Genomic DNA, 27,199 nt, shown 5'->3' with positions numbered 1-27,199 from the left:
AAGCTGACTGTGGCTCAGATCATGAAGTCCTTATTGCCAAATTCAGACTTAAGTTAAACAAAATAGGGAAAACCACTAGACCCTTCAGGTATGACTTAAATCTCCAAAGATTATACAGTGAAAGTGAGGAATAGATTTAAGGGACTAGATCTGATAGACAGAGTGCCTGATAAACTATGGACAAAGGTTCATGACACTGTAGAAGAGATAGGGAGCAAGACCATCCCCAAGAAAAACAAATACAAAAAAGCAAAATGGCTCTCGGAGGAGGCCTTACAAATAGCTGTGAAAAGAAGAGAAGCGAAAAGCAAAGGAGAAAAGCAAAGATATAAGCATCTGAATGCAGAGTTCCAAAGAATAGCAAGAAGAGATAAGAAAGCCTTCCTCAGTGATCAATGCAAACAAATAGAGGAAAACAACAGAATGGGAAAGATTAGAGATCTCTTCAAAAAATTAGAGATACCAAGGAAATATTTCATGCAAAGATGGCCTCGATAAAGGACAGAAATGGTATGGACCTAACAGAAGCAGAAGATATTAAGAAGAGGTGGCAAGAATACACAGAAGAACTGTACAAAAAAGATCTTCATGACCAAGATATTCATGATGGTGTGATCACTCACCTAGAGCCAGACATCCTGGAATGTGAAGTCAAGTGGGCCTTAGAAAGCATCACTACAAACAAAGCTAGGGGAGGTGATGGAATTCCAGTTGAGCTCTTTCAAATCCTGAAAGATGATGCTGTGAAAGTGCTGCACTCAATATGCCAGCAAATTTGGAAAACTCAGCAGTGGCCACAAGACTGGAAAAGGTCAGTTTTCATTCCAATCCCAAAGAAAGGCAATGCCAAAGAATGCTCAAACTACTGCACAATTGCACTCATCTCACATGCTAGTAAAGTAATGCTCAAAATTCTCCAAGCCAGGCTTCAGCAATTTGTGAACCGTGAACTATGAGATGTTCAAGCTGGTTTTAGAAAAGGCAGAGGAACCAGAGATCGAATTGCCAACATCTGCTGGATCATGGAAAAAGCAAGAGAGTTCCAGAAAAACATCTATTTCTGCTTTATTGACTATGGCAAAGCCTTTGACTGTGTGAATCACAATCAACTGTGGAAAATTCTGAAAGAGATGGGAATACCAGACCACCTGACCTGCCTCTTGAGAAATCTGTATGCAGGTCAGGAAGCAACAGCTAAAACTGGACATGGAACAACAGAGTGGTTCCAAGTAGGAAAAGGAGTACATCAAGGCTATATATTGTCACCCTGCTTATTTAACTCGTATGCAGAGTACATCATGAGAAACGCTGGGCTGGGTGAAGCACAAGCTGGAATCAAGATTGTCGGGAGAAATATCAATCACCTCAGATATGCAGATGACACTACCCTTATGGCAGAAAGTGAAGAAGAACTAAAGAGCCTCTTGATGAAAGTGAAAGAGGAGAGTGAAAAAGTTGGCTTAAAGCTCAGCATTCAGAAAACGAAGATCATGGCATCCAGTCCCATCATTTCTTGGCAAATAGATGGAGGAACAGTGGAAACAGTGTCAGACTTTATTTTTCTGGCTCTAAAATCACTGCAGATGGTGACTGAAGCCATGAAATTAAAAGATGCTTGCTCCTTGGAAGGAAAGTTATTACCAACCTAGATAGCGTGTTAACAAGCAGAGACATTTCTTTGTCAACAAAGGTCTGTCTAACCAAGGCCATGGTTTTTTCAGTGGTCATGTATGGATGTGAGCGTTGGACTATAAAGAAAGCTGATCGCTGAAGAACTGATGCTTTTGAACTGTGGTGTTGGAGAAGACTCTTGAGAGTCCCCTGAACTGCAAGGAGATCCAACCAGTCCATCCTAAAGGAATCAATCCTGAATATTCATTGGAAGGACTGATGTTGAAGCTGAAACTCTAATACTTTGGCCACCTGATGCGAAGGGCCGACTCATTTGAAAAGACCCTGATGCTGGGAAAGATTGAAGGCAAGAGGAGAAGGGGACAACAGAGGATGAAATGGTTGGATAGCATTACCTACTCAGTGGACATGAGTTTGAGTAAACTGCCAGAGTTGGTGACGGACAGGGTGGCTTGGTGTACTGCAGTCCATGGGGTCACAGAATTGGAAACGACTGAGCGACTAAACTGAACCAATAGTTCCTTTACAGTGTTGTGTTATTTGTATAAATGTATCCCTCTTTTTTAAATTTCCTTCCCATCTTGGTCACCAGAGAGCATTGATAGAGTTCCCTGTGGTATACAGCAGTTTCTCATCAGCTGTCTATTTTATGCATAGTAGCGTATATAAATGTATCCCATTCTCCACATTCATCCCACTCCCCCCACTCTAAAGTGGGGCACATTGTATCTGAATATCTGGAATAAGGATGGGTTAATTGAGAGCACTGAGGGTTAGGAACAGGTTAAAAAAAAAAGTTTGTAAGAGTCTTGGAAAATGTATATGTGTCTGTCTGTATTTATGTGGAGGAGCATGTTCATCCTAGTGGTGAAAACTGGGAGATAAGCAAAGTAGGTAAACACTGGAACAGCCTTGGGCCAGAGCTGCCTGGGGCATGATTATTAAGGAGTGTCAGGGAGACTCCTGCTAGACCAGAATGTCAGCGACCATCTATTGTGCTCTTGTGGTTTGGAAGGGATACCAGTGAGTATGTTTTGAGGTGCACTTATTTTCTTCATGCTTCAGGCTGTATAAAAAAATATTAGTGATATACAAAATAACCTCTTGTTTATCAGTCGTCTCTTCTTTTCATTCACCTATTTTATTTTCATGTGGCAGCATCTATCAGAGCTCCTGTTTTCTACAAGGAAGGGCATTAACATTCATCACCAAGTATCTGTTATGTGACAGGCATGATGGTGAGCATTTTAGTATCATGTTACTTACTCCTGACAACAACTGTGATGGAGCTTCCTCCCATTGTACAGACAAAAAAAAAAAAAAGACACAGTATGCCTGCCCTAGGCTGTAAAGGGAGTGAGGAGCAGTGTTGGTCTACGTCTTTCTGAACCCACCATGGCCATGCAGAAAGCAAAACTTGATGTAAAATAAAATGTTTTTTTTTTTTTTTTTCAGAATATAAATTTGCAAACTTTGCATAAAAAAAACCCATTTCTAATTTCTAAAATGTAGTATTCATCTTTCTCTTCCTTATAACCATTCTGTACCCTTTGATTTTGTAGACTTGGTTCATTTCCATCCTCATCCTTTCTTCTCTCTGTGTGATGTGTTTATGTTTGGACCACATTTTCTGGCCCTTTTTCTTTTGACTTTCTCTGGGCCTTCCCTAACCCCACTATATTTTTCTTTGAATTGTGGCTACTTGTTGTTTGTTATTGTTGCTCAGTCACTAAGTGGTGTCTGACTCTCTGCGACCCCATGGACTGTGGCACTCCTCTTCTTCACAGTGGAGCAATATGAGCAAACTCCTTCCTGAAGTTTGCTCATATTCATGGCCTTTGAGTCAGAGATTCCATCTAACCATCTCATCCTCTGCTGCCTCCTTATCCCTTTGCCTTCAGTCTTTCCTAGCATCAGAGTCTTTTCCAACAAGTCAGCTCTTCGCATTAGGTGGCCAAAATATTGGAGCTTCAGCTTCAGTAAATAGAACTGTTAAAAAAAAAAAAAAAAGTTTACTGATGCGTGGGATGATGGTCTTTATTTTGTTCCAGTACCTGACCATGATGCCCAGAATACTGTTACCTTTTTGACTTCAGCAGCAGTTCTTTTTTTTGAAAACATAAAAGATTACAGATGATACTCAACAACCTCATGTCCTCTCAGACCTTGGGTGCTCCAGCATGTATTTCTACAAGGGTATAACCACGTGTGTCCATTTGCCCTCCCTTCCTGCTTCTCTAGTCCCAGCTCCTATCACTCAGCCTCTCACCCAGTGTTCTCCAGCCATGCTGACTTTGTTTTAGTTCCTCGTACCTGCCAAGTTCCTTCCTATCATAGGCTCTTTGCCCACACTATGCCCTTTGCCAAGACTGCCAACCATCATGCTAGCTCTTACTCATCTTTTAAATTTTAGATTAGATGTTGTCCTCACACCTTGTACTTCTCCTTCATAGCATCTCTGATACCACATTTGCAGGTAAATTGTTACTGGTGTGTTTATTTGGTTAAGGTCTATCTTCCTGAGGCTTTACCAAACAACTCCAAGGGGGCCAGGATTCCCTTAGTCACCTAGGTAGCTTCAGTGGCTAGCCTAGTGTTTGATACCCAGTGAAAGTGAAGTCTTTCAGTTGTGTCCAACTCTTTGTGACCCTATGAACTGTAGCCTGCCAGGCTCCTCCCGCCATGGGATTCTCCAGGCAAAAATACTGGAGTGGGTTGCCATTTCCTTCTCCAGGGGTTTTTCCCGACACAGGGATTGAAACAGTGTCTCCCACACTGCAGGCAGATTCTTGATACCCAGTAAGAGGTCAATAAATGTTTGCTAATAATGAATAAATTAAGAAAGGAAGAGATGGGAATATCAGACCACCTGATCTGCCTCCTGAGAAATCTGTATGCAGGTTAAGAAGCAACAGTTAGAACTGGACATGGAACAACAGACTGGTTCCAAACAGGAAAAGGAGTACGTCAAGGCTGTATATTGTTACCTTGCTTGTTTAACTTATATGCAGAGTATGTTATGAGAAATGCTGGGCTGGATGAAGTACAAGCTGGAATCAAGATTGCTGGGAGAAATATCAATAACCTTAGATATGCAGAGGACACCACCCTTATGGCAGAAAGTGAAGAAGAACTAAAGAGCCTCTTGATGAAAGTGAAAGAGGAGAGTGAAAAAGTTGGCTTAAAGCTCAACATTCAGAAAACTAAGATCATGGCATCTGGTCCCATCACTTCGTGGCAAATAGATGGGGAAACAATGAAAACAGTATTTATTTTGGGGGGCTCTGCAGATTGTGACTGCAGCCATGAAATGAAAAGATGCTTGTTCCTTGGAAGAAAAATTATGACCAACCTAGACAGCATATTAAAAAAAAAGTTATGACCAACCTAGACAGCATATTAAAAAGCAGAGACATTATTTTGCCAACAAAGGTCTGTCTAGTAAAGGCTATGGTTTTTCCAGTAGTCTTGTATGGATGTGAGAGTGGGACTATAAAGAAAGCTGAGTGCCAAAGGATTTATGCTTTTGAACTGTGATGTTGGAGGAGATTCTTGAGAGTCCCTTGGATTGCAAAGAACTAACCACTCCATCCTAAAGGATGGATATTATGTCCTGAATATTAATTAGAAGGACTGATGCTAAAGCTGAAACTCCAATACTTTGGCTACTTGATATGAAGAGCTGACTCATTTGAAAAGACCCTGATGATGGGAAAGACTGAAGGCAGGAAGAGAAGGGGATGACAGAATGAAATGGCTGGATGGCATCACTGACTCGATGGACATGAGTTTGAGTAAACTCCAGGAGTTGGTGATAGACAGGGAAACCTGGTGTGCTGCAGTCTATGGGTTCATGAACAGTCAGACATGACTGAGCAACTGAATTGAAGGAAGGAAGAAATTAATAAGCCCGTGGACATAGTTATGCCAATACTCTGGGTCCTGTGTTCTTTTTCAGCAAGGAGTTTATAGCTAGCCTCTTTTGCAAATGATCTAGGTTTAGCATCACATCCATCTTGGGCTTGCAGGCTCTCAGGCCTTTTTAGCAGGGTTCAGTGAAGCCAGGAGAGATAAGAAATGAAATCAGCCACAGAAGCTGACTCTGCGTGGGTAGATTTCTGGTCCCTTGAAGTATACCGGGTGTGCTAAGCTCCAGCACAGTTTGGGTAGGCAGCAGGCTCCAGAGTATGTCTGATTTGGCAAGCAGGTCACCATAGTAGCAATTCCAGCCACCAGAAGTTGTTGGAAATTCAGAGAAATGGCAACATTGTGGCTCTAGCTGTTCTCTCTGTTTAGACATATCCAAGTCAGGGAGTTAGAGCCCTGCAAGCAGGATTCTGTCTTCAGAGCTAGCAGTAGTGAGGCAGGACCTCAGGGTCACTGCCAGGTACATGAACGGAGGAAAGGAAATGGAGCTCTGGGCAGAGCAATTAAGGCAGAAGCCCAGGTTTTCCCACTGATGGTGGGAGAGCACAGGCAGCTGGCAGGAGGGCCTACAATTCAAAGGTTTTCATGAGTGCCTGGAATTCTTCCTGGCACCTGGAGCCTAAGGGGTGGACAGAAGGGAGAGTCTTACTGAAAAATGTCAGCCTGTGTGTTTAATTACGGAGTGCTCTTCTAGCTAGTTGTGACTTATAGGTGCTGAAAATGGCCTCTGTGGGAAGGAACAGGCACTGCTGTTTCAATAACTTGTTGTTGTTGCTCAGTCACGTCTGACTTTTTGTGACCCCATGAACTGCAGCACGCCAGGCTTCCCTGTTTACTGTCTCCCAGAGTTTGATCAAACTCATGTCCATTGAGTCAGTGATGCCACCCAACCATCTTTTTTCTGTTGCTCCCTTCTCCAATCCTCAATCTTTCCCAGCATCAGGGTCTTTTCCAATGAGTTGGCTCTTCGCATCACGTGGCTAAAGTATTGGAGCTTTAGCTTCAGCATTCATCCTTCCAATGAATATTAAGGGTTGATTTCCTTTAGGAGTGACTGATTTGATCTCCTTGCTGTCCAAGGGATTCTCAAGAGTTTTCTCCAGCACCAATAGCAAATTTTTCCTTTAATGACAATAATTTTATTACTATCAGTCAGTTCAGTTCAGTAGCTCAGTCATGTCCGACTTGACTCTTCACTGCAGTCGAGACCCCGTGGACTGAAGCACGTCAGGGCCTGTCCATCACCAATAATATTCTGGACTGTTTTGTTTTAGGATGGACTGCTTGGATCTCCTTTCAGTCCAAGGGACTCTCAAGAGTCTCTTCCAACACCATAGTTCAAAAGCATCAATTTTTTGGCTCTCAGCTTTCTTTATTGTCCAACTCTCTCATCCATACATGACCACTGGAAAAACCATAGCCTTGACTAGATGGACCTTTGTTGGCAAAGTAATGTCTCTGCTTTTTAATATGCTGTCTAGGTTGGTCATACCTTTTCTTCCAAGGAGCAAGTGTCTTTTAATTTCATGGCTGCAGTCACCATCTGCAGTGATTTTGGAGCCCCAAACAATAAAGTCTGCCATTGTTTCCACTGTTTCTCCATCTATTTGCCATGAAGTGATGGGACTGGATACCATGATCTTAGTTTTTTGAATGTTGAGTTTTAAGCCAGTCTTTTCACTGTCCTCTTTCACTTTCATTAAGAGGCTCTTTACTACTTCTTCACTTTCTGTCATAAGGATGGTGTCATCTACTATTCTACTTATCATCATTATTATCTTTTCCAAGTGGACACAGATTATACATATTCACTTTCCCTTGAATCTTTATCACAACTCTGTCTCAATGATTCATTATTGTTGGAGCTTAGACCAAGTGTTGTCATTTCTGCCCACCAGGTTTACAGTGGGAATTCTTTTCAACAGCATTCATTAATGGGCTGGCAAATCTGATAAAGCACCAAAGAATGGGGTGCTTATCAAAAGTATTAAAATTTTTGTTTAATATGTGTGTGGAATTATTTGAATGTTAGAGCCTTAGTATCTATCATTGTTCAGTGTAGAGCTTGCTATCTTTTTTTTCTTCCTCACAAATAACCCTAAATTTTACCTACCAAATTGAACTGGCTATGCTATTATATATCATGTAGGACTTTCTGTGAAAGCCAAAGGCCATGTGTAACATGGCTAAAGTGTGGCTGCTAAATTCGAATTACATCTCTTTTCTCTATTCTGCATGTAGTTAATAAGTATTTAATGCATATTAATTTTCTAGGACTAATGTTCCTTCTAAGGACTAAGTATTAGTGTAAAATGAAAGTAAACAAAGAGCCTCATTTTTTGGTGCTGAATTTTGCAAGACTGTCTGTATATCATCTAAGGTGTATAAGGCTTGGATAAAAATGCAAGAGTTAATAGCTTTATTCCCCATGCCAAATCTCTTACCTCCAGCATTTTCATGCAGTTAAAAAAATTTTTTTTATTGAAGTATAGTTGATGTACAATGCTGTGTTACTTTCAGGTGTAAAGTAAAATGATTCAGTTAAATATATATTATATATATTTTCAGATTCTTTTCCATTACAGGTCTTACAAGTATGCAGGGTTTTTTTTTTAAACATTTAAAGTGTTATTTGTAAGATTTGTGGTAATGATTTAAAATTATTACCTATTTTATTTTATATCTAGTAACTTGTATCTCTTAACTCCCTTTCCCTACTTCTCCCCTCTTGCGATCCCCTTCCCCTCTGATAACTGCTACTATGATCTCTGTATCTATGAGTTTCTGTTCCTATTTTGTTACATTCTTTGACATTTGTTTTATTTTTTGGATTTAAGTGAAAATATACAGTACGTGTCTTTCTCTGCATGCAATTTTTGTTTTTTTTTAATTTAAAATTTGGTGCTCTTTATCAGTGAATTCAGGTATTAAGTATCAGTTCACCAGTCCAACTGACTTTATATTATTCTGTGTATTAAAATTTAAGGATTAGGATTTTTAGGGCAGGGAGAAATAGGTATTGATCTCCAGAGACACCAACTGCTAAAAATAAAATTTGTTTGCCCTCTGTGCTTATTTCTAGGAGACCAACGACCAGACACTCACTCGGAGGGTGAGAAATATGGTAAGTCAGTCTGTTGCTAAGTATTAAGTTTGTTTAAGAATGCTTTATGACAGACTTTTGCAAATATATGATTCTTTCAAACTCTGGGAATGCCTAATATTTAGTTGATAAAGACTAATTGCTGATGAAGACTTTTTGGGTTCTTTCATGTGGCTGATTTCTACCTCCTGAGGGAGTTCCCTCTCTTCAGAGTTATTAAAGAATCCCCAAGGAAGAGCATCATATATCTACTATGTTTCCTGACTTCAGTTCGTCTGATACATGTTGATTTCCTCTGGTCCTTCCATCCCAGTTTATGATTTTGACACATGTGTCTTATTTACATCTTTTCCTGATCAAGATCTCCGCTATCAATCTTCTTGGATGTTTCATGACACCCTGAGTGTCTTAGCCAATCCTCTTCATTTTGTAACACCTGATTTGCTCCTCAGTCAGCCCTTGATAGTCAAGTCTTGCTACTCCATGGGTGGACCAACAGCCTGGGTGTTATCCACCTGGGAGTTTGTGAGGAATGCAGAATCTCAAGGCCTGCCCCAGACTTAATGAATCAGAATCTGCACGTTCACAAGATCCTCAGTGATTCATACAAATGAAAGTTTGAATCACACAGGCTTTAAGAATTTTTCTTCATGTATGCACTCCCATTGCCCCTGAGAGCTACAGATGAGTACTTTTCTGCTGTGACTTCCAATATCACTTGGGTTCCAAATCATCAACTAAAAAGATGAGCATTTATGTACCTTCTTACCTCTATTCTCAAACCCACTTTTTGGACTCTTGTATACTTTAATTTTACCTGTGTAGATTCTATTGTTTATTATACTGGATAGCATTTTATAGTTCTTCAAAGTTCCCTCACACAGATTTTATTTGATCACACATGATCCTATAAAGTAGAAAAGTAGGTAATATAATCTTTTGTAGAAGCTATATTATACATTTCTACTTGTGATTTTCTTATCTTAGGTGGGGAAAACATCTGTGTCAGCAGATATTTTTTTCCTACCTTACAGAAAAATAGAAGTCAAGCCTTTGGGGGCTACCAGAAGTCAGTTAGTTATTCTGACTAAAAATGTATCATAATTCAAAATCCTGTTTTACTGCTCAGTATGATCAGTTTGGAGAAGGAAATGGTAACCCATTCCAGTATTCTTGCCTGGAGAATCCCCATGGCCAGAGGAGCTTGGGAGGCTACAGTTCAAAGGGTTGCAGAGTTGGGCATGACTGAGCAACTCAGCATGCATCTATGCATGATCAGAGTTACCTTTTCATTTGCAAACCTTGTTTGTCTTCTTAATTAAAATAAAGTAATTTGCATCCATGAAAAGTTTCAATAGAATTTTTAAATAAAAATAATATTCAATTCTTCAAACCATTTTTATTAAAAAAGAAGGAAAAACCCTTTAAATATGTATGTATATATGTACATATTTATGTACCTATCTTTAGCATTGTTAGTTTTATTTCTCAGGATAATTTCTACCTAATCTAATTTTATTTGGGTCAAATTATGTTTCCACAGTGTCAAAATGCCAGGGTTAAAATATTCTGCTGTACTTTTAATTGCTACATTTTTTTTTTCCTTCAGTCAGGCTATCAGTTTTAGCTATAGCTGTAACAATGGAAAATTATTGCTAAAGCAAGTTTGACTTCAAGTGGAAATTCCAGAAAGCCTAGAGGCATCTTGCAGGGAGCAAATGTAAATTTAAGGGCAAAGGACACATGTTTTTCAGGCAAAACATGTCAGATTGACTTCTAACTTCTGGGAAAGTGTTCTCTCCTTACCTTGGAGCTTTTATTTCACCTGGCAACCCAAGTTGGCTTCCTCTCTCTCCATAGCATTGAGTACCTCTTGGCACAGAATATTGCAATCAGCTATTCCACATCTATGTGAACAAGAGCCTTTGGAAGAAGAAACTGATTACAATATATGATTTCCTCACACTATTCAACAAGACATCCTTTATTTTAGGTTTTGATAACTTGGTTTAAGTAACTGAAATGTATATATCTTACATGATTCTTGAAATGGTTTGGACTTTGCCTGCCTACTCTTCCAAATTATTAATATTAAACATAGATAAAGATGGCTCAGAGGTTAAAGCGTCTGCCTCCAATGCGGGAGACCCGGGTTCAATCCCTGGGTCGGGAAGATCCCCTGGAGAAGTAAATAGTAACCCACTCCAGTATTCTTGCCTGCAGAATCCCATGGACGGAGAAGGCTGGTAGGCTACAGTCCATGGGGTCGCAAAGAGTTGGACGCGACTGAGCGACTTCACTCCCCACCCCTCACCCTCAAAGGTGGCTATTCTAGAATGGCATTCATTTTATTTCCCAAATGTCTTTTTATTTTAGCATTTTCTTGAGAATCAGGAAGGCTGAATGTCATGGATTTTAGAAGACTACTTGGGTCTTTCGGTGGGTTGACATGACAACAACAGTAACAATAAAATGTTTTCATAGCACTTACTATGTGCTGGATACTGTTCTAATTGCTTTACATATGTGAATGTACTTCCTCTAGTCTTTGAGATTGGTTTCATTTCCCCCATTTTACAGTTGAGAAAACTGAGGCATAGAGAGGTTAAGTAACTTGTGAAAACTAGCACAGTAAAAATCTGATACAAATTGCATAAAGTTTTCTATTTTAAAAAAGACTTTGTAATTAAAAAAAAAAGAACTTTTTATTTTCCCACCTTAGGAAATGAGGTTAGCCTGTAATTTTCCATTGGCATATCCTTGTTGCCCATAAGTGGATAGAGAAGTTTGAAGTATTTGATGGAAGTGGACCCAACTGGAAAACTGCAGTGATTTCTCCACATGGGACTGAGACCACAGCCTCAATCCTCTTTCCCAGCAGACTTCTTAGTTTAGGTCTTCTTTACAGCACATGCAGAATATTCGTTCATATAACCAACATAAGTGGTCATACTATTAAGGAGTTCATGGGGACAAACTACATTCAGTCAAGATTTGTTAAACACTCTATTTCTTATTACTTAAACAGGGAAATTACATTTTCCCTCCCATTCCTGCTTCTGTCTGTCTCTGTCAGCATTGATTCCTTTCAATAGCTCCCTCATTCTCACTCAGATCCCATGTCAAAGCCTCTCTTTCGAGCAGTGTTCAGCTTCCTGTTTGATCTCTGCAGGAAACCAAGGTTCATCTCTGAATTTCGATTGAATGTTCTGACTACAACTGAATGTTACAACTTCTAGAAGGGATGCTCTGGTTTGAATGTTATTCCTTCTCTCTGCTCTGTACAGTTTATGAGGCTGACTCTGGTTTTCTAGTGGATTTATATTCTGTCTACTTTGGATCAGAGCAGTGGGGGTAGGCTGTAGTCTGCATTTTCAATCTCTTGATTTTTGGCAGTTGTAGGCATTTTTATTCAACAGCATTTATTCAGGATCCATCCATATGCCAGAGGTTTAGAGCCTGAAGGAACCTTGAGGATCATCTTCAATATCTTCCTTTTATAGGTGAAGGGTTGAAGTTCAGAGGGTTTAAAGGGCTTCCTTCATATTGTGAGTGCTGGGCCAGGATTAGACCCAGAGTTTAGAATCTGTGATCTCTCAACACCATGTTTTTCAGCCTTTATGCTTTTAATTTGAGGGATATGGTTATTCTTAGGCTTCCATAATATTCTTAAATTTCCCCTAAAAGCTTAAAAATATTAATAAGTATCTCCTTGCTTTTGTAACCAGATAGCTAGGATTCCTAATAAAGCAAAACTGGTTGCAAAATTGGTCCCAATTCTTATCTTATGTTTCCAGAGATTCTTAATGTATTTTTGAATATTACCAAGAATTCCCACTCATTTATTTCTCTACTTGTGTAACTTTATGTTTGCATTTTATCCCAGTTTAGTTTACTCTTGTAGGATAAGGTGAGAGCAAAGCACATTAGCATAAGAACAAGAGGTAAGGAGTACTCACTCTATAAACTGCATGGAAAGGGGCACCTTTAGGCATTTATAAGCACACATCCTTGAATATTTTTGTAATGCTTGAGAGTATTCTGAAAAATATATTACCTGAGGCTAGTTGAAGAGATGAAAAAAGTAATAAAAGAGGGGAACTGTTTAAAGTAAAAGAAATTCCAGTAAACAAATCCTTAAAATGTCATACACTTCTTTCTAAAACAATAATTTCAGATGTAGATAGGCATAAGTAAACATTATAGCCTATGCATACAAACAGCCCAGAAATTCTTTCTATTCTCCTAAAAATGAAGGAGACCCTATAATGTTCATTTTTGAGCTTGACGTTCTTTTCCAGATGACTAGGCCTGCCTTAACACCAGAGGTTGGAACATTGAGGAATATAATTTTTCTATTTATTGAAGAAAGCTCTTCAGTTAGAACCACCCTTAGCAGAAAAAAAAGCTAAGCTACTCAATTTATTTTTAAACATAGATAAATAGTATTTTAGCAGCTCAGAACTTGATGAGAAAACTGGATTGCTTAAATGGGAAAGTGCAATTGAGGTTTGAGAATATGAGCTGGAAGCAGGTCATGGCTAACCAACTGGAAACCTTCAACTGGAAACCTAATAATTGGTTAACCTGAGCTTAGTGGCTCAGTTGTGTCCAACTCTTTGCAACCCAATGGACTGTAGCCTGCCATGCTCCTCTGTCCATGGGGATTCTCCATGCCAGAATACTGGAGCGGGGTTGCCATGCCCTCCTCCAGGGGATCTTCCTGACCCAGGAATCGGACCTGGGTTTCCCACATTCCAGGCGAATTATTTACCATCTGAACCACCAGAGAAGCCCATGTTAATGTAATACTTATTCAATTATTTATTTTATGCCAAAGTATATAAGTGGTAAGAAGACAGAAATGAATCGCTCTTGCTTTCTTTGAATATTGTTCATAAAACCATAAGAATAAGAGAGATGTGTGCCTGCAAAGAAAATTTCCATTGACCTGTAGTTTAGTATTGCTGACAGATTTTAATGTGTTTATAACTGGTTGGCACACTTCATGTTCCATACATAAACCTCTTTGTTATAGGGTAGATTGTGGCAGAGTGTGGAAACAGTAAACATAGGAAATATTATTATAGTTGCATATCCCTCAGGAAGCAGAATTCCTTTTAAAAATAATAGTTAGTTAGAGTTAGTCTTATTTTTGCTGACTGTATAGAGCTTCTCCATCTTTGGCTGCAAAGAATATAATCAATCTGATTTCGGTGTTGACCATATGGTGATGTCCATGTGTAGAGTCTTCTCTTGTGTTGTTGGAAGAGGATGTTTGCTATGACCAGTGCATTTTCCTGGCAAAACTCTATTAGTCTTTGCCCTGCTTTATTCCGTATTCCAAGGCCAAATTTGCCTGTTACTCCAGGAGTTTCTTGACTTCCTACTTTGGATTCCAGTCCCCTCTATGAAAAGGAAATCTTTTTTGGGTGTTAGTTCTAAAAGGTCTTGTAGGTCTTCATAGAACCATTCAACCTCAGATCATGAACTCTTTATTGCCAAATTCAGAATTAAATTGAAGAAAGTAGGGGAAACCGCTAGACCATTCAGGTATGACCTAAATCAAATCCCTTATGATTATACAGTGGAAGTGAGAAATAGATTTAAGAGACTAGATCTGATAGATAGAGTGCCTGATGAACTATGGACGTAGGTTCATCGCATTTTACAGGAAACAGGGATCAAGACCATCCCCATGGAAAATAAATGCAAAAAAGCAAGATGGCTGTCTGGGGAGGCTTTACAAATAGCTGTGAAAAGAAGAGAAGTGAAAAGCAAAGGAGAAAAGGAAAGAAACAAGCATCTGAATGCAGAGTTCCAAAGAATAGCAAAAAGAGATAAGAAAGCCTTCCTCAGCGATCAATGCAAAGATAGAGGAAAAGAACAGAATGGGAAAGACTAGAGATCTCTTCAAGAAAATTAGAGACACCAAGGGAACATTTCATGCAAAGATGGGCTCAATAAAGGACAGAAATGGTATGGACCTAACAGAAGCAGAAGATATTAAGAAGAGGTGGCAAGAATACACAGAAGAACTGTACAAAAAAGATCTTCACAACCAAGATAATCACGATGGTGTGATCATTCACCTAGAACCAGACATCCTGGAATGTGAAGTTAAGTCAAAGCATCACTACGAACAAAGCTAGTGGAGGTGATGGAATTCCAGTTGAGCTATTTCAAATCCTGAAAGATGATGCTGTGAAAGTGCTGCACTCAATATGCCAGCAAATTTGGAAAACTCAGCAGTGGCCACAAGACTGGAAAAGGTCAGTTTTCATTCCAATCCCAAAGAAAGGCAATGCCAAAGAATTCTCAAACTACTGCACAATGGCACTCATCTCACATGCTAGTAAAGTAATGCTCAAAATTCTCCAAGCTAGGCTTCAGCAATACGTGAACCGTGAACTACCAGATGTTCAAGCTGGTTTTAGAAAAGGCAGAGGAACCAGAGATCAAATTGCCAACATCCGCTGGATCATGGAAAAAGCAAGAGAGTTCCAGAAAAACATCTATTTCTGCTTTATTGACTATGGCAAAGCCTTTGACTGTGTGGATCACAATAAACTGTGGACAATTCAGAAAGAGAAGGGAATACCAGACCACCCGACCCGCCTCTTGAGAAACCTATATGCAAGTCAGGAAGCAACAGTTAGAACTGGACATGGAACAACAGACTGGTTTCAAATAGGAAAAGGAGTACGTCAAGGCTGTATATTGTCACCCTGCTTATTTAACTTATATGCAGAGTACATCATGAGAAACGCTGGACTGGAAGAAACACAAGCTGGAATCAAGATTGCCAGGAGAAATATCAATCACCTCAGATATGCAGATGACACCACCCGTATGGCAGAAAGTGAAGAGGAACTATAAAAAGCCTCTTGATGAAAGTGAAAGTGGAGAGTGAAAAAGTTGCCTTAAAGCTCAACATTCAGAAAATGAAGATCATGGCATCTGTTCCCATCACTTCATGGCAAATAGATGGGGAAACAGTGGAAACAGTGTCAGACTTTAATTTTGGGGTCTCCAAAATCACTGCAGATGGTGACTGCAGCCATGAAATTGAAGGATGCTTACTGCTTGGAAGGAAAGTTATGACCAACCTAGACAGCATATTCAAAAGCAGAGACATTACTTTGCCAACAAAGGTCCATCTAGTCAAGGCTATGGTTTTTCCAGTGGTCATGTATGGATGTGAGAGTTGGACTGTGAAGAAAGTTGAGATCCAAAGAATTGATGCTTTTTAACTGTGGTGTTGGAGAAGACTCTTGAGAGTCCCTTGGACTGCAAGGAGATCCAGCCAGTCCATTCTGAAGGAGATCAGCCCTGGGATTTCTTTGGAAGGAATGATGCTAAAGCTGAAACTCCAGTACTTTGGCCACCTCATGCAAAGAGTTGACTCATTGGGAAACACTCTGATGCTGGGAGGGATTGGGGGCAGGAGGAGAAGGGGACGACAAAGGATGAGATGGCTAGATGGCATCACTGACTCGATGGACGTGAGTCTGGGGGAACTCCGGGAGTTAGTGATGGACAGGGAAGCCTGTCGTGCTGCAATTCATGGAGTCGCAAAGAGAAGGACACGACTGAGTGACTGAACTGAACTGAACTGAGAGTTAGTCACTCAGTCGTGCCTGACTCTTTGGGACCCCATGGACTGCAGCCCACCAGGCTCCTCTGTCCATGAGATTTTCCAGGCAAGGATACTGTAGTGGCTTGCCATTTCCTTCTCCAGGGGATCTCTCAACCCAGGGATCAAACCTGTGTCTCCTGCACTGCAGGCAGATTCTTTAGCGAGTGAGCTGCAATAAATAATAATAAATAATAATAATTAACTTCTTGGTATACATTTTCAGGACATTTTATTTTGAGCATTCAAAATACCAATTTGTCCTGAATTTGTGAGTGTCGTGTGTGTGTGTGTGTGGATTGGTGTGTATATGATGGCATGTGAGAAAGGGAGAGCCAAAGTCAATTTTGTTATGCTATCAAGAGACCTACTTAAAGTAGATTTTACAAACACATCTTCCAGAAAAACTGAGTTGATGCTACCTAAGTCAGAGCTCATTAGGACTTCAGAACAAATAATTACTCAAGTTAGTGCTTATGATAAGAACCTTCACCTGATTGGTCAGATGGTCTTGTTAAATGTAATTCTTTGCAGGGGGCCTTTTTTTTTCTTGGTTACTCTGTAAGATAATTCTGGTTAAAGCAACATTTCCTGATAATACTGACATTTTACTGGAATACCTGGGTTAGTGATACACTAGCCTAAGTAAATATTCAAAAAATTGTTAGTTATTTGTTAAACTTTTATAAACCTAGTTAAATGCTTTTCTGCAAACGTATAAACCAATGTATTCCTTAAGCACAGGGAGCATGATGTCCAGGTGCAATGCAAAAAATTTGGCTTTTTATATAATTAACATCTTAATTGAGTCTTAAGTTTATAAAGTATACCATTGGCCCAGTAATCTCTATCGCTACTTTAAATATACTAAATTTGACATGCATGCTTATACCAGTTTCCTCTTTGCTTCACATATTCACTGCATGTTTTTGTTTTATTTTTAAAATAATCTATTGAAGTATAGTTGATTTACAATGTGGTGTTGATTTATGCTGTATAGCAAAATGATTCATATATATATATATTCACACACACACATTTTTTCCATATTCTTGTCCATTATGGTTTATCACAGGATATTGAGTATAGTTCCCTGTGCTATACAGTAAGGCTTTGTTGTTTGTTTATCCTACATATAATAGTTTGCATCTGCAACCCCAGCGTCCCCCTCCATCCCTCCGCATTCCCCTTGGCAACCACAGTCTGTTCTCTATTTCTCTATTTACTACATCTTGACTTACACCATTTCAAGCATTTTTTTCCCCCTAAAGAATCTGTTGGAGAACCTTGACTGCTCAAACTCTTACCTGTTTTCTGCTCTGTTCTTCTCTTTGGATGTTTACTAAGGACTTAAACTATGAATCGGGTACAGTGTCTCATATGAAATAAAGTAGCGCATAGAGTGAAAAGCTTTCAAAGAAACAATCTAGAATGGTGGGCGTATGCGTGTATGTGTGTGTGTGTTTAAGAAGCAGGGAACTAGAAACAGATGAGTGTAAAAGTCATATTAGAATGTATTTATTTTGGCTGCACGGGCTTTTCTCTAGTTTCAGCAAGCAGGGGCTACTCTCTAGTTTCGCTGCATGGCTTCTCGTTGCAGTGGCTTCTCTGTGGAGCAAGGGCTGTAGGGCTCATGGGCTCAGCAGTTGCAGCTCCCTGGCTCTAGAGCACAGCCTCAATAGTTATGACACATGGGCTTAGGTGCTCCACAGCGTGTGGGATCTTCCTGGACCAAGGATTGAACCCATATCTCCTGAATTGGCAGGAGGATTCTTTACCACTGAGCCACCAGGCAAGCCCCAAAGTCATATTAAATTTTAAAGGCAAGTTTATTTTCCTTAAAACTTCCGAAGTTCTGGAGAGGGTTTTCTGGAAATGGTGTGTGACATTACGTATTCAATCAAACTTGTTGGTTTTTCTAATGAGATTTGAGAACAGAGTTAAATTTAAATTAGTAAGAAAGATAAAACTAGCTGATCTGAATAAATCTCTAAGCTAGCTATCACCATATTTACGCAGTGATTCACTAGTTCCTCGACACACTGAATTTCTCCATCCCAGATTTTCCTTTCTTCACCCACTGGGCCCAGGCTCTCATCAAATCTCGCTCAAAGGCCAACCTCTTAATCTGAAGACTTTCCTGGCATTTTCAGCAGAATGTGAATCATCCTTCCTTCACATTTCCCAAGGCCTTTGTTATACAAACCTTCGAGCACTCTTGGTGTTGTTCCTGAGTTACAGTATTGATGTATTCCTACTTCTACACTGAGATTTCCTCCACAGAAGGAGCTTTGTTTTTTATTCAACTTGAGCCCCACAGTGAAAGTGCTCAAGTGAAATAAAATCAGTTCTATTCAATACTTGGGCTTCCCAGGTGGCTCAGTGGTAGTGTACCTGCCTACCAATGAAGGAGACACAAGAGACGTGGGTTCGATCCCTGGGTCGGGAGATCCTGTGGAGGAGGGCATAGCAACCCCCTCCAGTATTTATGCCTGGAGAATTCCATGGACAGAGGAGCCTGGTGGGCTACAGTCCATTGGGCCACAAAGAGTCGGGCACGACTGAGTGCTAATTCAATACTCAGAGAAAAATATTCAGAGGTCAATATCAATTTAAAGGGAAGGTTTTTTTTTTGGTCAGGACACATTATATTTTATGGGCACTAAATCAGTGAAGAGTATTCCAGGTTGCCTGAGCCTCCGAGTTCAGGAGGCTTTGGAGCTGAGCTATGTGAAGGCACATTTGGTCATTTTGGTGGCTGGAAGGGTACCAGATGCTAAAGCCAAGAGAGGAAGATGTAAAGGTGATCCTTTCCTTTCTCTCAAGTCTCACTAGTAAAGTAAAAGAAGGCAGAGTGAGTGGCATGGATATGGGAATTAAAATTGAGCTGGCCTGTTAGGAAATCAGTGGGGAAGGAGAAGGACAGTTTTTATTCAGGATCTATGATGTGTCGGACACGTTACACATGATAGTTAAGGTAAAACTGTAATAATCATAATGCTTTCTCACATTTATGGAAATAACTCATACTTTTTATAAATGACTTCACCTCATGATCTCACTTGATTTTTCAAGCCATGGCATAGGTAGTGTATTGACTGCATCCTTCCTTTTATAGAACCTAAGGTATGAAAGGGCAAAATTTGTTCAAAGTTACATACTGAGTAAAAGACTTAAGACTTGAATATAAATTTTGTTGTTTTGTTTCTTGTTTGACTCCCTACTACATCTTTTTATGTTATAAAACCAACAAGGTAGTTTTTAATTGTTTTATACAGGTGGCGTCTAAGTCAGTTAAGAGCTTTTTATTTCTTCATGTGCATCAACACTGGTTTTATTTTGGGAAATATTTTATTGTCGGAAATTTTTGTTTATAAAACAATATCGTAATTTAAAGTTTTAACTAAATATATATTGGTAAATAAATAAGCACATCTTACTATTCTCTCACTTGTGACTCTAACCAACTAGAGTGGGGAGGAGTGACCATTAGGAAGTAGATATACTTGTAATCTACAAGATGGACTTCCCTGGTGGCTCAGACAGTAAAGCGTATGTCTACAATACATGAGACCTGGGTTCGATCCCTGGGTTGGGAAGATCCTCTGGAGAAGGCAATGGCAATCCACTCCAGTACTATTGCCTGGAAAATCCCATGGACAGAGGAGCCTGGTAGGCTACAGTCCATAAGGTTGCAAAGAGTCGGACACGACTTCACTTTCACTTTCACTTTCGTCCTTGTAATAACCTATAATGGAAAAGAACCTACAATGGAAAAAGAACCTGAATTACTTTGCAGTAATTTGGAAGTAACATAGTTTTGTAAATCAACTGTACTTCAATAAAAAGAAGTAGATATAAGTTTCAGAGGTAATGGGGGAGTATATCTCAGTCTTTGTTTACTGATTTTAAAGTTGGCGTATGTGGAAGAGGGAGTTACCAGGTGGCTCTGTGGTAAAGAAACTGCCTGCCAAGCAAGAGATGCAGGTTCAATCCCTGGGTTGGGAAGATCCCCTGGGGGAGGAAATGACTACCCACTCCAGTATTTTTGATTGGAAACTCCAATAGACTCAGCTTGGCAGGCTATAGTCCATGGGGTCACAAAAGAGTAGGACATGACTTAACAGCTAAACAACAGAAAAGTGGGAGACAGTAGCAGCCTCTCATCATCTTGGCATAGAAAAGATTCTGTCCAATACTTTTTACTTGAGAATATAGAGCTACCTAATAGACCTGAGTCAAAAATAAAAGTCTTAGAAATTATAGACAGTTCCTGGAAGAAAGAGAAGACCTAGAAGGTTTTAATTAAGAACTCAAGAGTTGATTGGACCACTGGATGACCAGTGGATATTTTGAGCTCTTCTAGCTACCGGAAAAGGAAATGGCAACCCACTCCAGCATTCTTGCCTGGAGAATCCCATGGACAGAGGGGCCTGGCGGGCTACAGTCTATGGGGTCACAGGGAATCGGACATGACTGAGTGACTAAACAGCTATCAACCTTAAATTAGGTATCATCCCATTAATAGTAAAGCCTTGGAAATGATTGGAATTGGGCTATAACTTGAGTTATCTTCAAAATGCCTAAAACACCCCCTTGTGCACAGCTGTGCTGACCTCTACATAAAGCTGCTCTAAAGGGTACGACCTCCATCCTCTGAGAGCCTTTTCCAACTGCACTGAGATAACCAGGTGAATTTAATGGCTAAAGTAACAACTGCAGTGATTCTACAGGTAGACTCTATATGTGTTCTTCAGAAGTAGAAACTTTAAAATCTCTCTAAAGTAATTCACTTATTTCAAAAATTACTAATGGGAGGAAAGGACATATATTAATTTACAGGCCTTTGAGGCAAATAAACTGTAAAAGAAGAATCATCCTTAGAAGAGTGTGGCAAATCTTACCCTATATTATTTCTTTTCTTTTTAATTTTTTAAAATTGAAATATAATTGCTTTACAGAACTGTGTCGGTTTCTGCCAAATATCAGCATGAATCAGCCATAGGTATACATATATCCTCTGCCTCTTGAACCTCCCTTCCACCTTCCTACCCATCCCACCCCTCTAGTTTGTTGCAGAACCCCGGTTTAAACTATTATTTCTTCTTGATGAACCTGAGGCTGGAGTTTGCAGCCATCCTTGGCTGCCTCAGCAGTAGGAAATGTCTATTGGCAGGTATGTGCTTGAGAACTGTACACATTCCCCCTGACTTGTGAATTTGTTTTCATTGTCTCTTCTGTAGAAGGCAAGTTTGAAATCTGGCAGGCAGTCAAGCTTTTAAAATATGAAAGCATAGCACTTCTTAAGTCAGTTTTATGATGTGTTCTGGTCAATAGTCGCATGCGCAGCATTATGAAAAGCTGAACTGGCCTGTCTATGCTAGAGAGTGAATAAAGAGTAGTGGCACAGATAACTAAAAAGACAGCTCTAGGTGACATTCCATTATTTGTTCATAACAAATATTTAATCCATAGCTGCAATGACTCAGAATTGCTGTTCAGAGTGGCAGGGCATATAGTAGTGGATAAAACAAAGCCCTTACCTTGTTAGAGCTTATATTCAAATGGAAAAGACAGACAATAAATAAAACAACTTTCCAAACTTGTCCAAAAGTGGTTCTACCAGTTTTCCTTCTCACTCACAGTGTATGAGATCTCATTATTTCACGTTTCTGTCAGCATCATATTATCAAGCTTTTTACTTTTTATAAGTGTTTTGGGGTTATATATTTCTTTCTTTTTGTGGTTTTTGTTTATATCTGCCTTATTATTAATGAAATGGAATTGTTGTTAAGTTGCTCAGTCATGTCCGACTCTTTGTGACCCCATGGACTGCAGCACACCAGGCTTTCCTGTCCTTCACCATCTCCTGGAGATTGCTCAAACTCATGTCCATTGAGTCAGTGATGCCATCCAGACATCTCATCCTCTGTCAGCCTCTTCTCCTCCTTATTCGATCTTTCCCAGCATTAGGGTCTTTTCTAATGAGTCAGCAATTTGCATCGTGGCCAAAGTATTAGAGTTTCAGCATCAGTCCTTCTAATGAATATTCACTACTGATTTCCTTTAGGATTGACTGACTGGTCCTTCTTGCAGTCCAAGGAACTCACAAATGTCTTCTCCAACACCACAGTTCAAAAGCATCAGTCCTTTGGCACTTAGCGTTCCTTATGGTCCAACTCTCACATCCATACATGACTACTGGAAAAACCATAGCTTTGACTATATGGACCTTTGTTGGCAAAGTAATGTCTTTGCTTTTTAATATGCTGCCTAGGTTTGTCATAGCTTTTATTCCAAGGAACAAGTGTCTTTTAATTTCATGGCTGCAATCACCATCTGCAGTGTTTTTGGAGCCCAAGAAAATAGTCTTCACTGTTTCTAGAATACTACTTTATTATTTATTGACCATTTTGATTTCTTCCTCTGATGTTCCTACCCAAGTCCTTTGCTCACTTTTCCATGAAGTTTTTGGTTGGTCTTTTCCTCTTTGAACCATAGGATTTCCTTACATACTCTGGGTATTAGTAACTCAGTATTATAGGTGTTACTAGCATCCTCTGTGAATGTCTTATCCCACTTTTTAGTGAGTCTTTTGAAAACAGAATTTCTTACTTTTGTTGTAGTTAAATTTATCATTCATTTCCCTTCTATCTAGTCCTTTTATTTCCTATTGCTCAATAAGTCTCTCTGAGGTTTTATAATTTTATCTTTCACTTAAAGTTTTTCTATCTGGAATCAACTTTCGTGTCAGATGTGAGGTAGCAGTCCAAAAGGATTATTATTTTTTCTTTGTGTATATCCATTGTTCTATCACATTTATTGAAAAGAATGTACATCCATTGGGGTTTGATGACCTGTTTTATCATAGTATTTGATAAACTACTAAGAAAGCATGTTAACATATCCTACTATGTGAATTTGTCTTTTTTTCTGGTAGTTCTATACAAGTACATTTAAAATTTCATTAATTTCATGTAATTGAAACTATTACAGCATTCTGGTTAATTGAAACTTTTATCATTATGAAGTGACCCTCTTTATGTTAGTAGTGCTTTTCACTGTAATTTCTGTTTTCAGAGACTACATACAACTCCTTTCTTTTGGTTATGATTTATATACCATATCTTTTTTTCATCCTTTTACCTCAACTTTCTTATATTCTTATTTTTGGATATGCATATAGCATATAGTTGGATTTTTTTTTACCTAGTATGAAAATTTTTATTTCTCACAGGCACATTTTGTCCATTTGTAATTTATAATATATTTGAGTTTATATATGTCTTTTCTGCTACAACAAAATATCAGACTGGGTGGCTTTTCTATGAGGACAGACCTTTTTTCTCACAATTCTGGTGGTTGGAAAGTGGCGCTGTTCAATTTGGCTCCTGGTGAGCGCCTTTTCCTGGCTTGATGATGTTTGCCCTCTCATTGTGTCTCCACATGGCAGAGGGAGCTGGCCCTGGTCTGCCTTCCTCTTTTTGCATGTGTGCATGTCCAGGTGTTCAGTCATGTCTGACTCTTTGTGACCCTTGGACTGTAGCCTGTCAGTTTCCTCTGTCCATAGACTTCTCCAGGCAAGAATAGTGGAGTGGGTTGCCATTTCCTACTCCAGGGGATCTTCCCAACCAAGGGATCAAGCCCACGTCTCCTGCGTCCCCTGCACTGGCAGATGGGTTCTTCACCACTGCACCACCTGAAATGCTCCTGCCTTTTCTATGAGGACGTTAATCCCATTGTGGGGGTCCCACCTTCATGACTTCACCTAAGATCCTTCTTCCTGATAGTATCATATTGAGTGCTGGGACTTCAATATATGAATTTGAGGAGGACACAAGGATTCAGTCCATTAACAGTATGCACCAGCTTATATAGGTATACCATACTCTTCAAAAGTTCACTTTGCACCTGTTTGTTTTTTATGACAGACCTATATTTGTATCTGTTTTCAGTAACTGAAAGATATCAGAAGATGATTTTCACTTTTATAAAAAGAGATGAAAAGTGGAAATAACATTCAGCACTTGTTTTGCAATGCACCTCTTATAGAGGCAGCAGACATTCTAGGCAGCAAGAGAGGCATACGAGGCTCCTTCCTCAGTGTCTCAGCATCACACTGCCACAGCTTTAAACTGTGCCTGTGAGCATCAGTGCTTTATCTCAATTTATTTTGTGCATCTATTAGCAAGATGTGTCCTATGGTAACTGCTTCTTTGCTTAATGCCATTTTGGCTTACTAAAATTTTCATAGAAATGCTCTGCTTTTGGATAACAAGGGAAACCTGCATGGTACTTTTTCATTGCCTTAACTGTTCTGTAAAGATTTTCTTCTCTTTCTTATCTGATTCTGGATTGGCTAGTTTTTCTTATTCCATTTTCCTTCCTATAATATTTTCAAAGTAATGCTTACCAGTTCTGTTTTTTAAAATATTATAGTATGCATACTCATTAAAATTTAAAACTCATTAATATTTTATTTCCTATTTACAGAATACAAAAAGTGTACAATACGTCAAGTCTGGGATTACATTCTATAATTGTCATAATTTTCTCTTGTTTTATATAACCCCACATACTCTATTATTGTTGCTTTCTATAGCCACTGATTGTTCTCCCTTCTTAGGTGTTTAGATTTCTTCTTTCATCAAAGACCTTCCATCTGACTTTCTGTTTCTTCTTTCAGGAATATATATGCTTAATATATTTCAGTGAGATGCTGCTAATGGCAAGCCTTCATGCTTTTTTTTTTTTTTCTGAAAAGTGTCTCTATATCACCCTTTTTGGGGGACATGACATAGGGACACTAGATGTCACTAGATGTAGACTTCTGTGCTCTTTCATTGTCCCTCTCCACCATTTCTATCTTTCTTTCTGGAAATCTGATTTGACATATAGTAAAACTTCTCACTCTGTACTCAGTGTATCAACTATACTTTAATATTTTTTCATTCTTAGTTTCTTTGGGCTACATTCTGAATAGTCTATGTTTACTTACTTTCTAGTTTGCCAATTGCCTCTACAGCTGTGTCTAATCTGATATCACACTTACTAAGTTTTACATTTCATTTACTGTATTTTCACTTCCAGATTTGATTTGATTCATTTTCAAATCTGCAGAATAATTTTGTGTACTTTTTCACATTTAATTTCAAGCTTGTCTTTTTATTTATGAAAAGCAGTGAGCATAGTTGTTTTATAATCTGGGACTAATGATTTAAATGTTTAAAGACTTTATTGTCAAATTTTGTTGTGTGTTGATATCTGTGTGTGTGTGTTTTGTCTTGTTTCCTTATATAATTTGCTTTTTTAATTGTGAGGTGCCTATTTCATTAGAAAATTATTTGTGAGAATTCTTAGAATAAAGATGAATTTGAACAGAAGTTTGTAATTGTCTGTCAGTTTCTTAGGAACCCATACAGATTAATTTCACATACACTGCAAATTCAAATGAGAGTGTTTTTGCCCATCTTACTCAGTGTCATGGTAACTTTCTGAAGGGTAAGGTCCATTTTATTCTGAGAGTATAGTCCTTTGAAGTGCCATCTTAGCAGAGGAACGATTTCCTATTTGACTTTCCTGCTCATCTTGAGCAGCCTCTGGCCTGGATGATCATGGGATTATCATGATTTGGGATTATCGTGACTTTAGCTGTATTCTCCTCTCTCAGGGTTCTCACTTTCACTTTGATTTGAGCCTGGCATTTCTTCATTGTTTTGTCAGCTCTCCAGTGCTCTAAAAAATATTCTTTAAACTTTATATTCAAAGTATTTAGTTGTTTTTATAGAAAAAGAGAAAGGAAAACCAGTTGAACCTCTCATGCTTTTGGAACTGAAGCTAACAGACCTTCACGTCTGGATTTAATCTTCAGTTTCATCTTTCTACTGCCATGGCCTGTCAGGGTTCCCTCGGTGGCTCCAATGGTAAAGAATCTGCCTGCAGTGCGGGAGAACCAGGGTTCAATCCCTGGGGAAGGGAGTGGCTACCCGCTGCAGTATTCTTGCCTGGAGAATCCCATGGACAAAGGAGCCTGGTGGGCTACAGTCCACGGGGTCTCAACGAGTTGGACACAGCTGAGTGACTAACACACATACACAATGTCATGGCAGATTATTTAGTCAAGTCGTTGTCTTTCGTGCTGGATTTCCCTTCCCTGGTTTTTTTGCTCCCTTATCTAAATCAGCGCAGACTGTAAAAGAAATAAACCCCCAAAGTTTTCTTTTGACATTGAACTTAAAATATGTTTACTCTGTTTGTGAAAAATCCATTCTAAGAGGAAAAAAACTTCATGAGCATTTCTGCCTCACATATGTTCTATAGATTTTGCAAGTATAAAAACCAGGCTATTTTATCTTTGACTTGATCCAAGGAGACAGGACTCCAGGAAGGAGTGAGATAAGTTCCCAGGCATCCATTCCAAGTGAATATCTGGTTCTGTAACACACCCCCCACCCACAGCACTAAGGAGAAAGAACATCAGTCTCTCTCTTTTGCTCTCTCTCTGAGTAGATTCAACAGTTTAGAGTGGATCATGAAATAGGTTGTGTATCCCTGATGGCTGCTATTTCCCTGATGGTCGTTACAAGCGACGAGTTTGACCAGTTGGTTAAAAACCATAGTTTACCACAATTTTTCCCCGGTTGTCTTATAAGTAGAGGCATCCGCATGATACGGATTCTAATAGTGCACTCCATCTGCAGTTTTTATTTGTTGGTCATGATGCTTTGTGGGTAGAAATTATGCACTAAAATATGTTTTTGTTCTTACATTTGAGACCCAGGAATAGGGATGTTTTTCCAGTGATTATTATCTTCTATCATCTTGAGTTGTAGTAAAAGTCAGAGTTGGTAAGCAGTTTAATTTTGTTCTCATAAATAACCTCTGGGTGATATTAGGAAGTA

The 27,199-nt window shown here is 39.2% G+C and overlaps 1 protein-coding gene across 1 annotated transcript in view; it reads left to right on the top strand.

Moving 5' to 3' along the window:
* SLC44A5 (solute carrier family 44 member 5) overlaps window positions 1–27,199 on the top strand; it is a 450,883-nt gene that overhangs the window by 222,229 nt on the left and 201,455 nt on the right. Inside the window, exon 2 of the mRNA XM_069594802.1 lies at window positions 8,642–8,683. Coding sequence (XP_069450903.1) covers window positions 8,642–8,683 — 42 coding nt within the window. The remainder of the gene's footprint in view (window positions 1–8,641; window positions 8,684–27,199) is intronic.

Source organism: Ovis canadensis, chromosome 1 (genome assembly GCF_042477335.2).
Source record: "Ovis canadensis isolate MfBH-ARS-UI-01 breed Bighorn chromosome 1, ARS-UI_OviCan_v2, whole genome shotgun sequence".
Lineage (NCBI taxonomy): Eukaryota > Metazoa > Chordata > Mammalia > Artiodactyla > Bovidae > Ovis > Ovis canadensis.
Note: the sequence above shows the minus strand (reverse complement) of the source record. Positions and strands in the feature narration are given on the sequence as shown.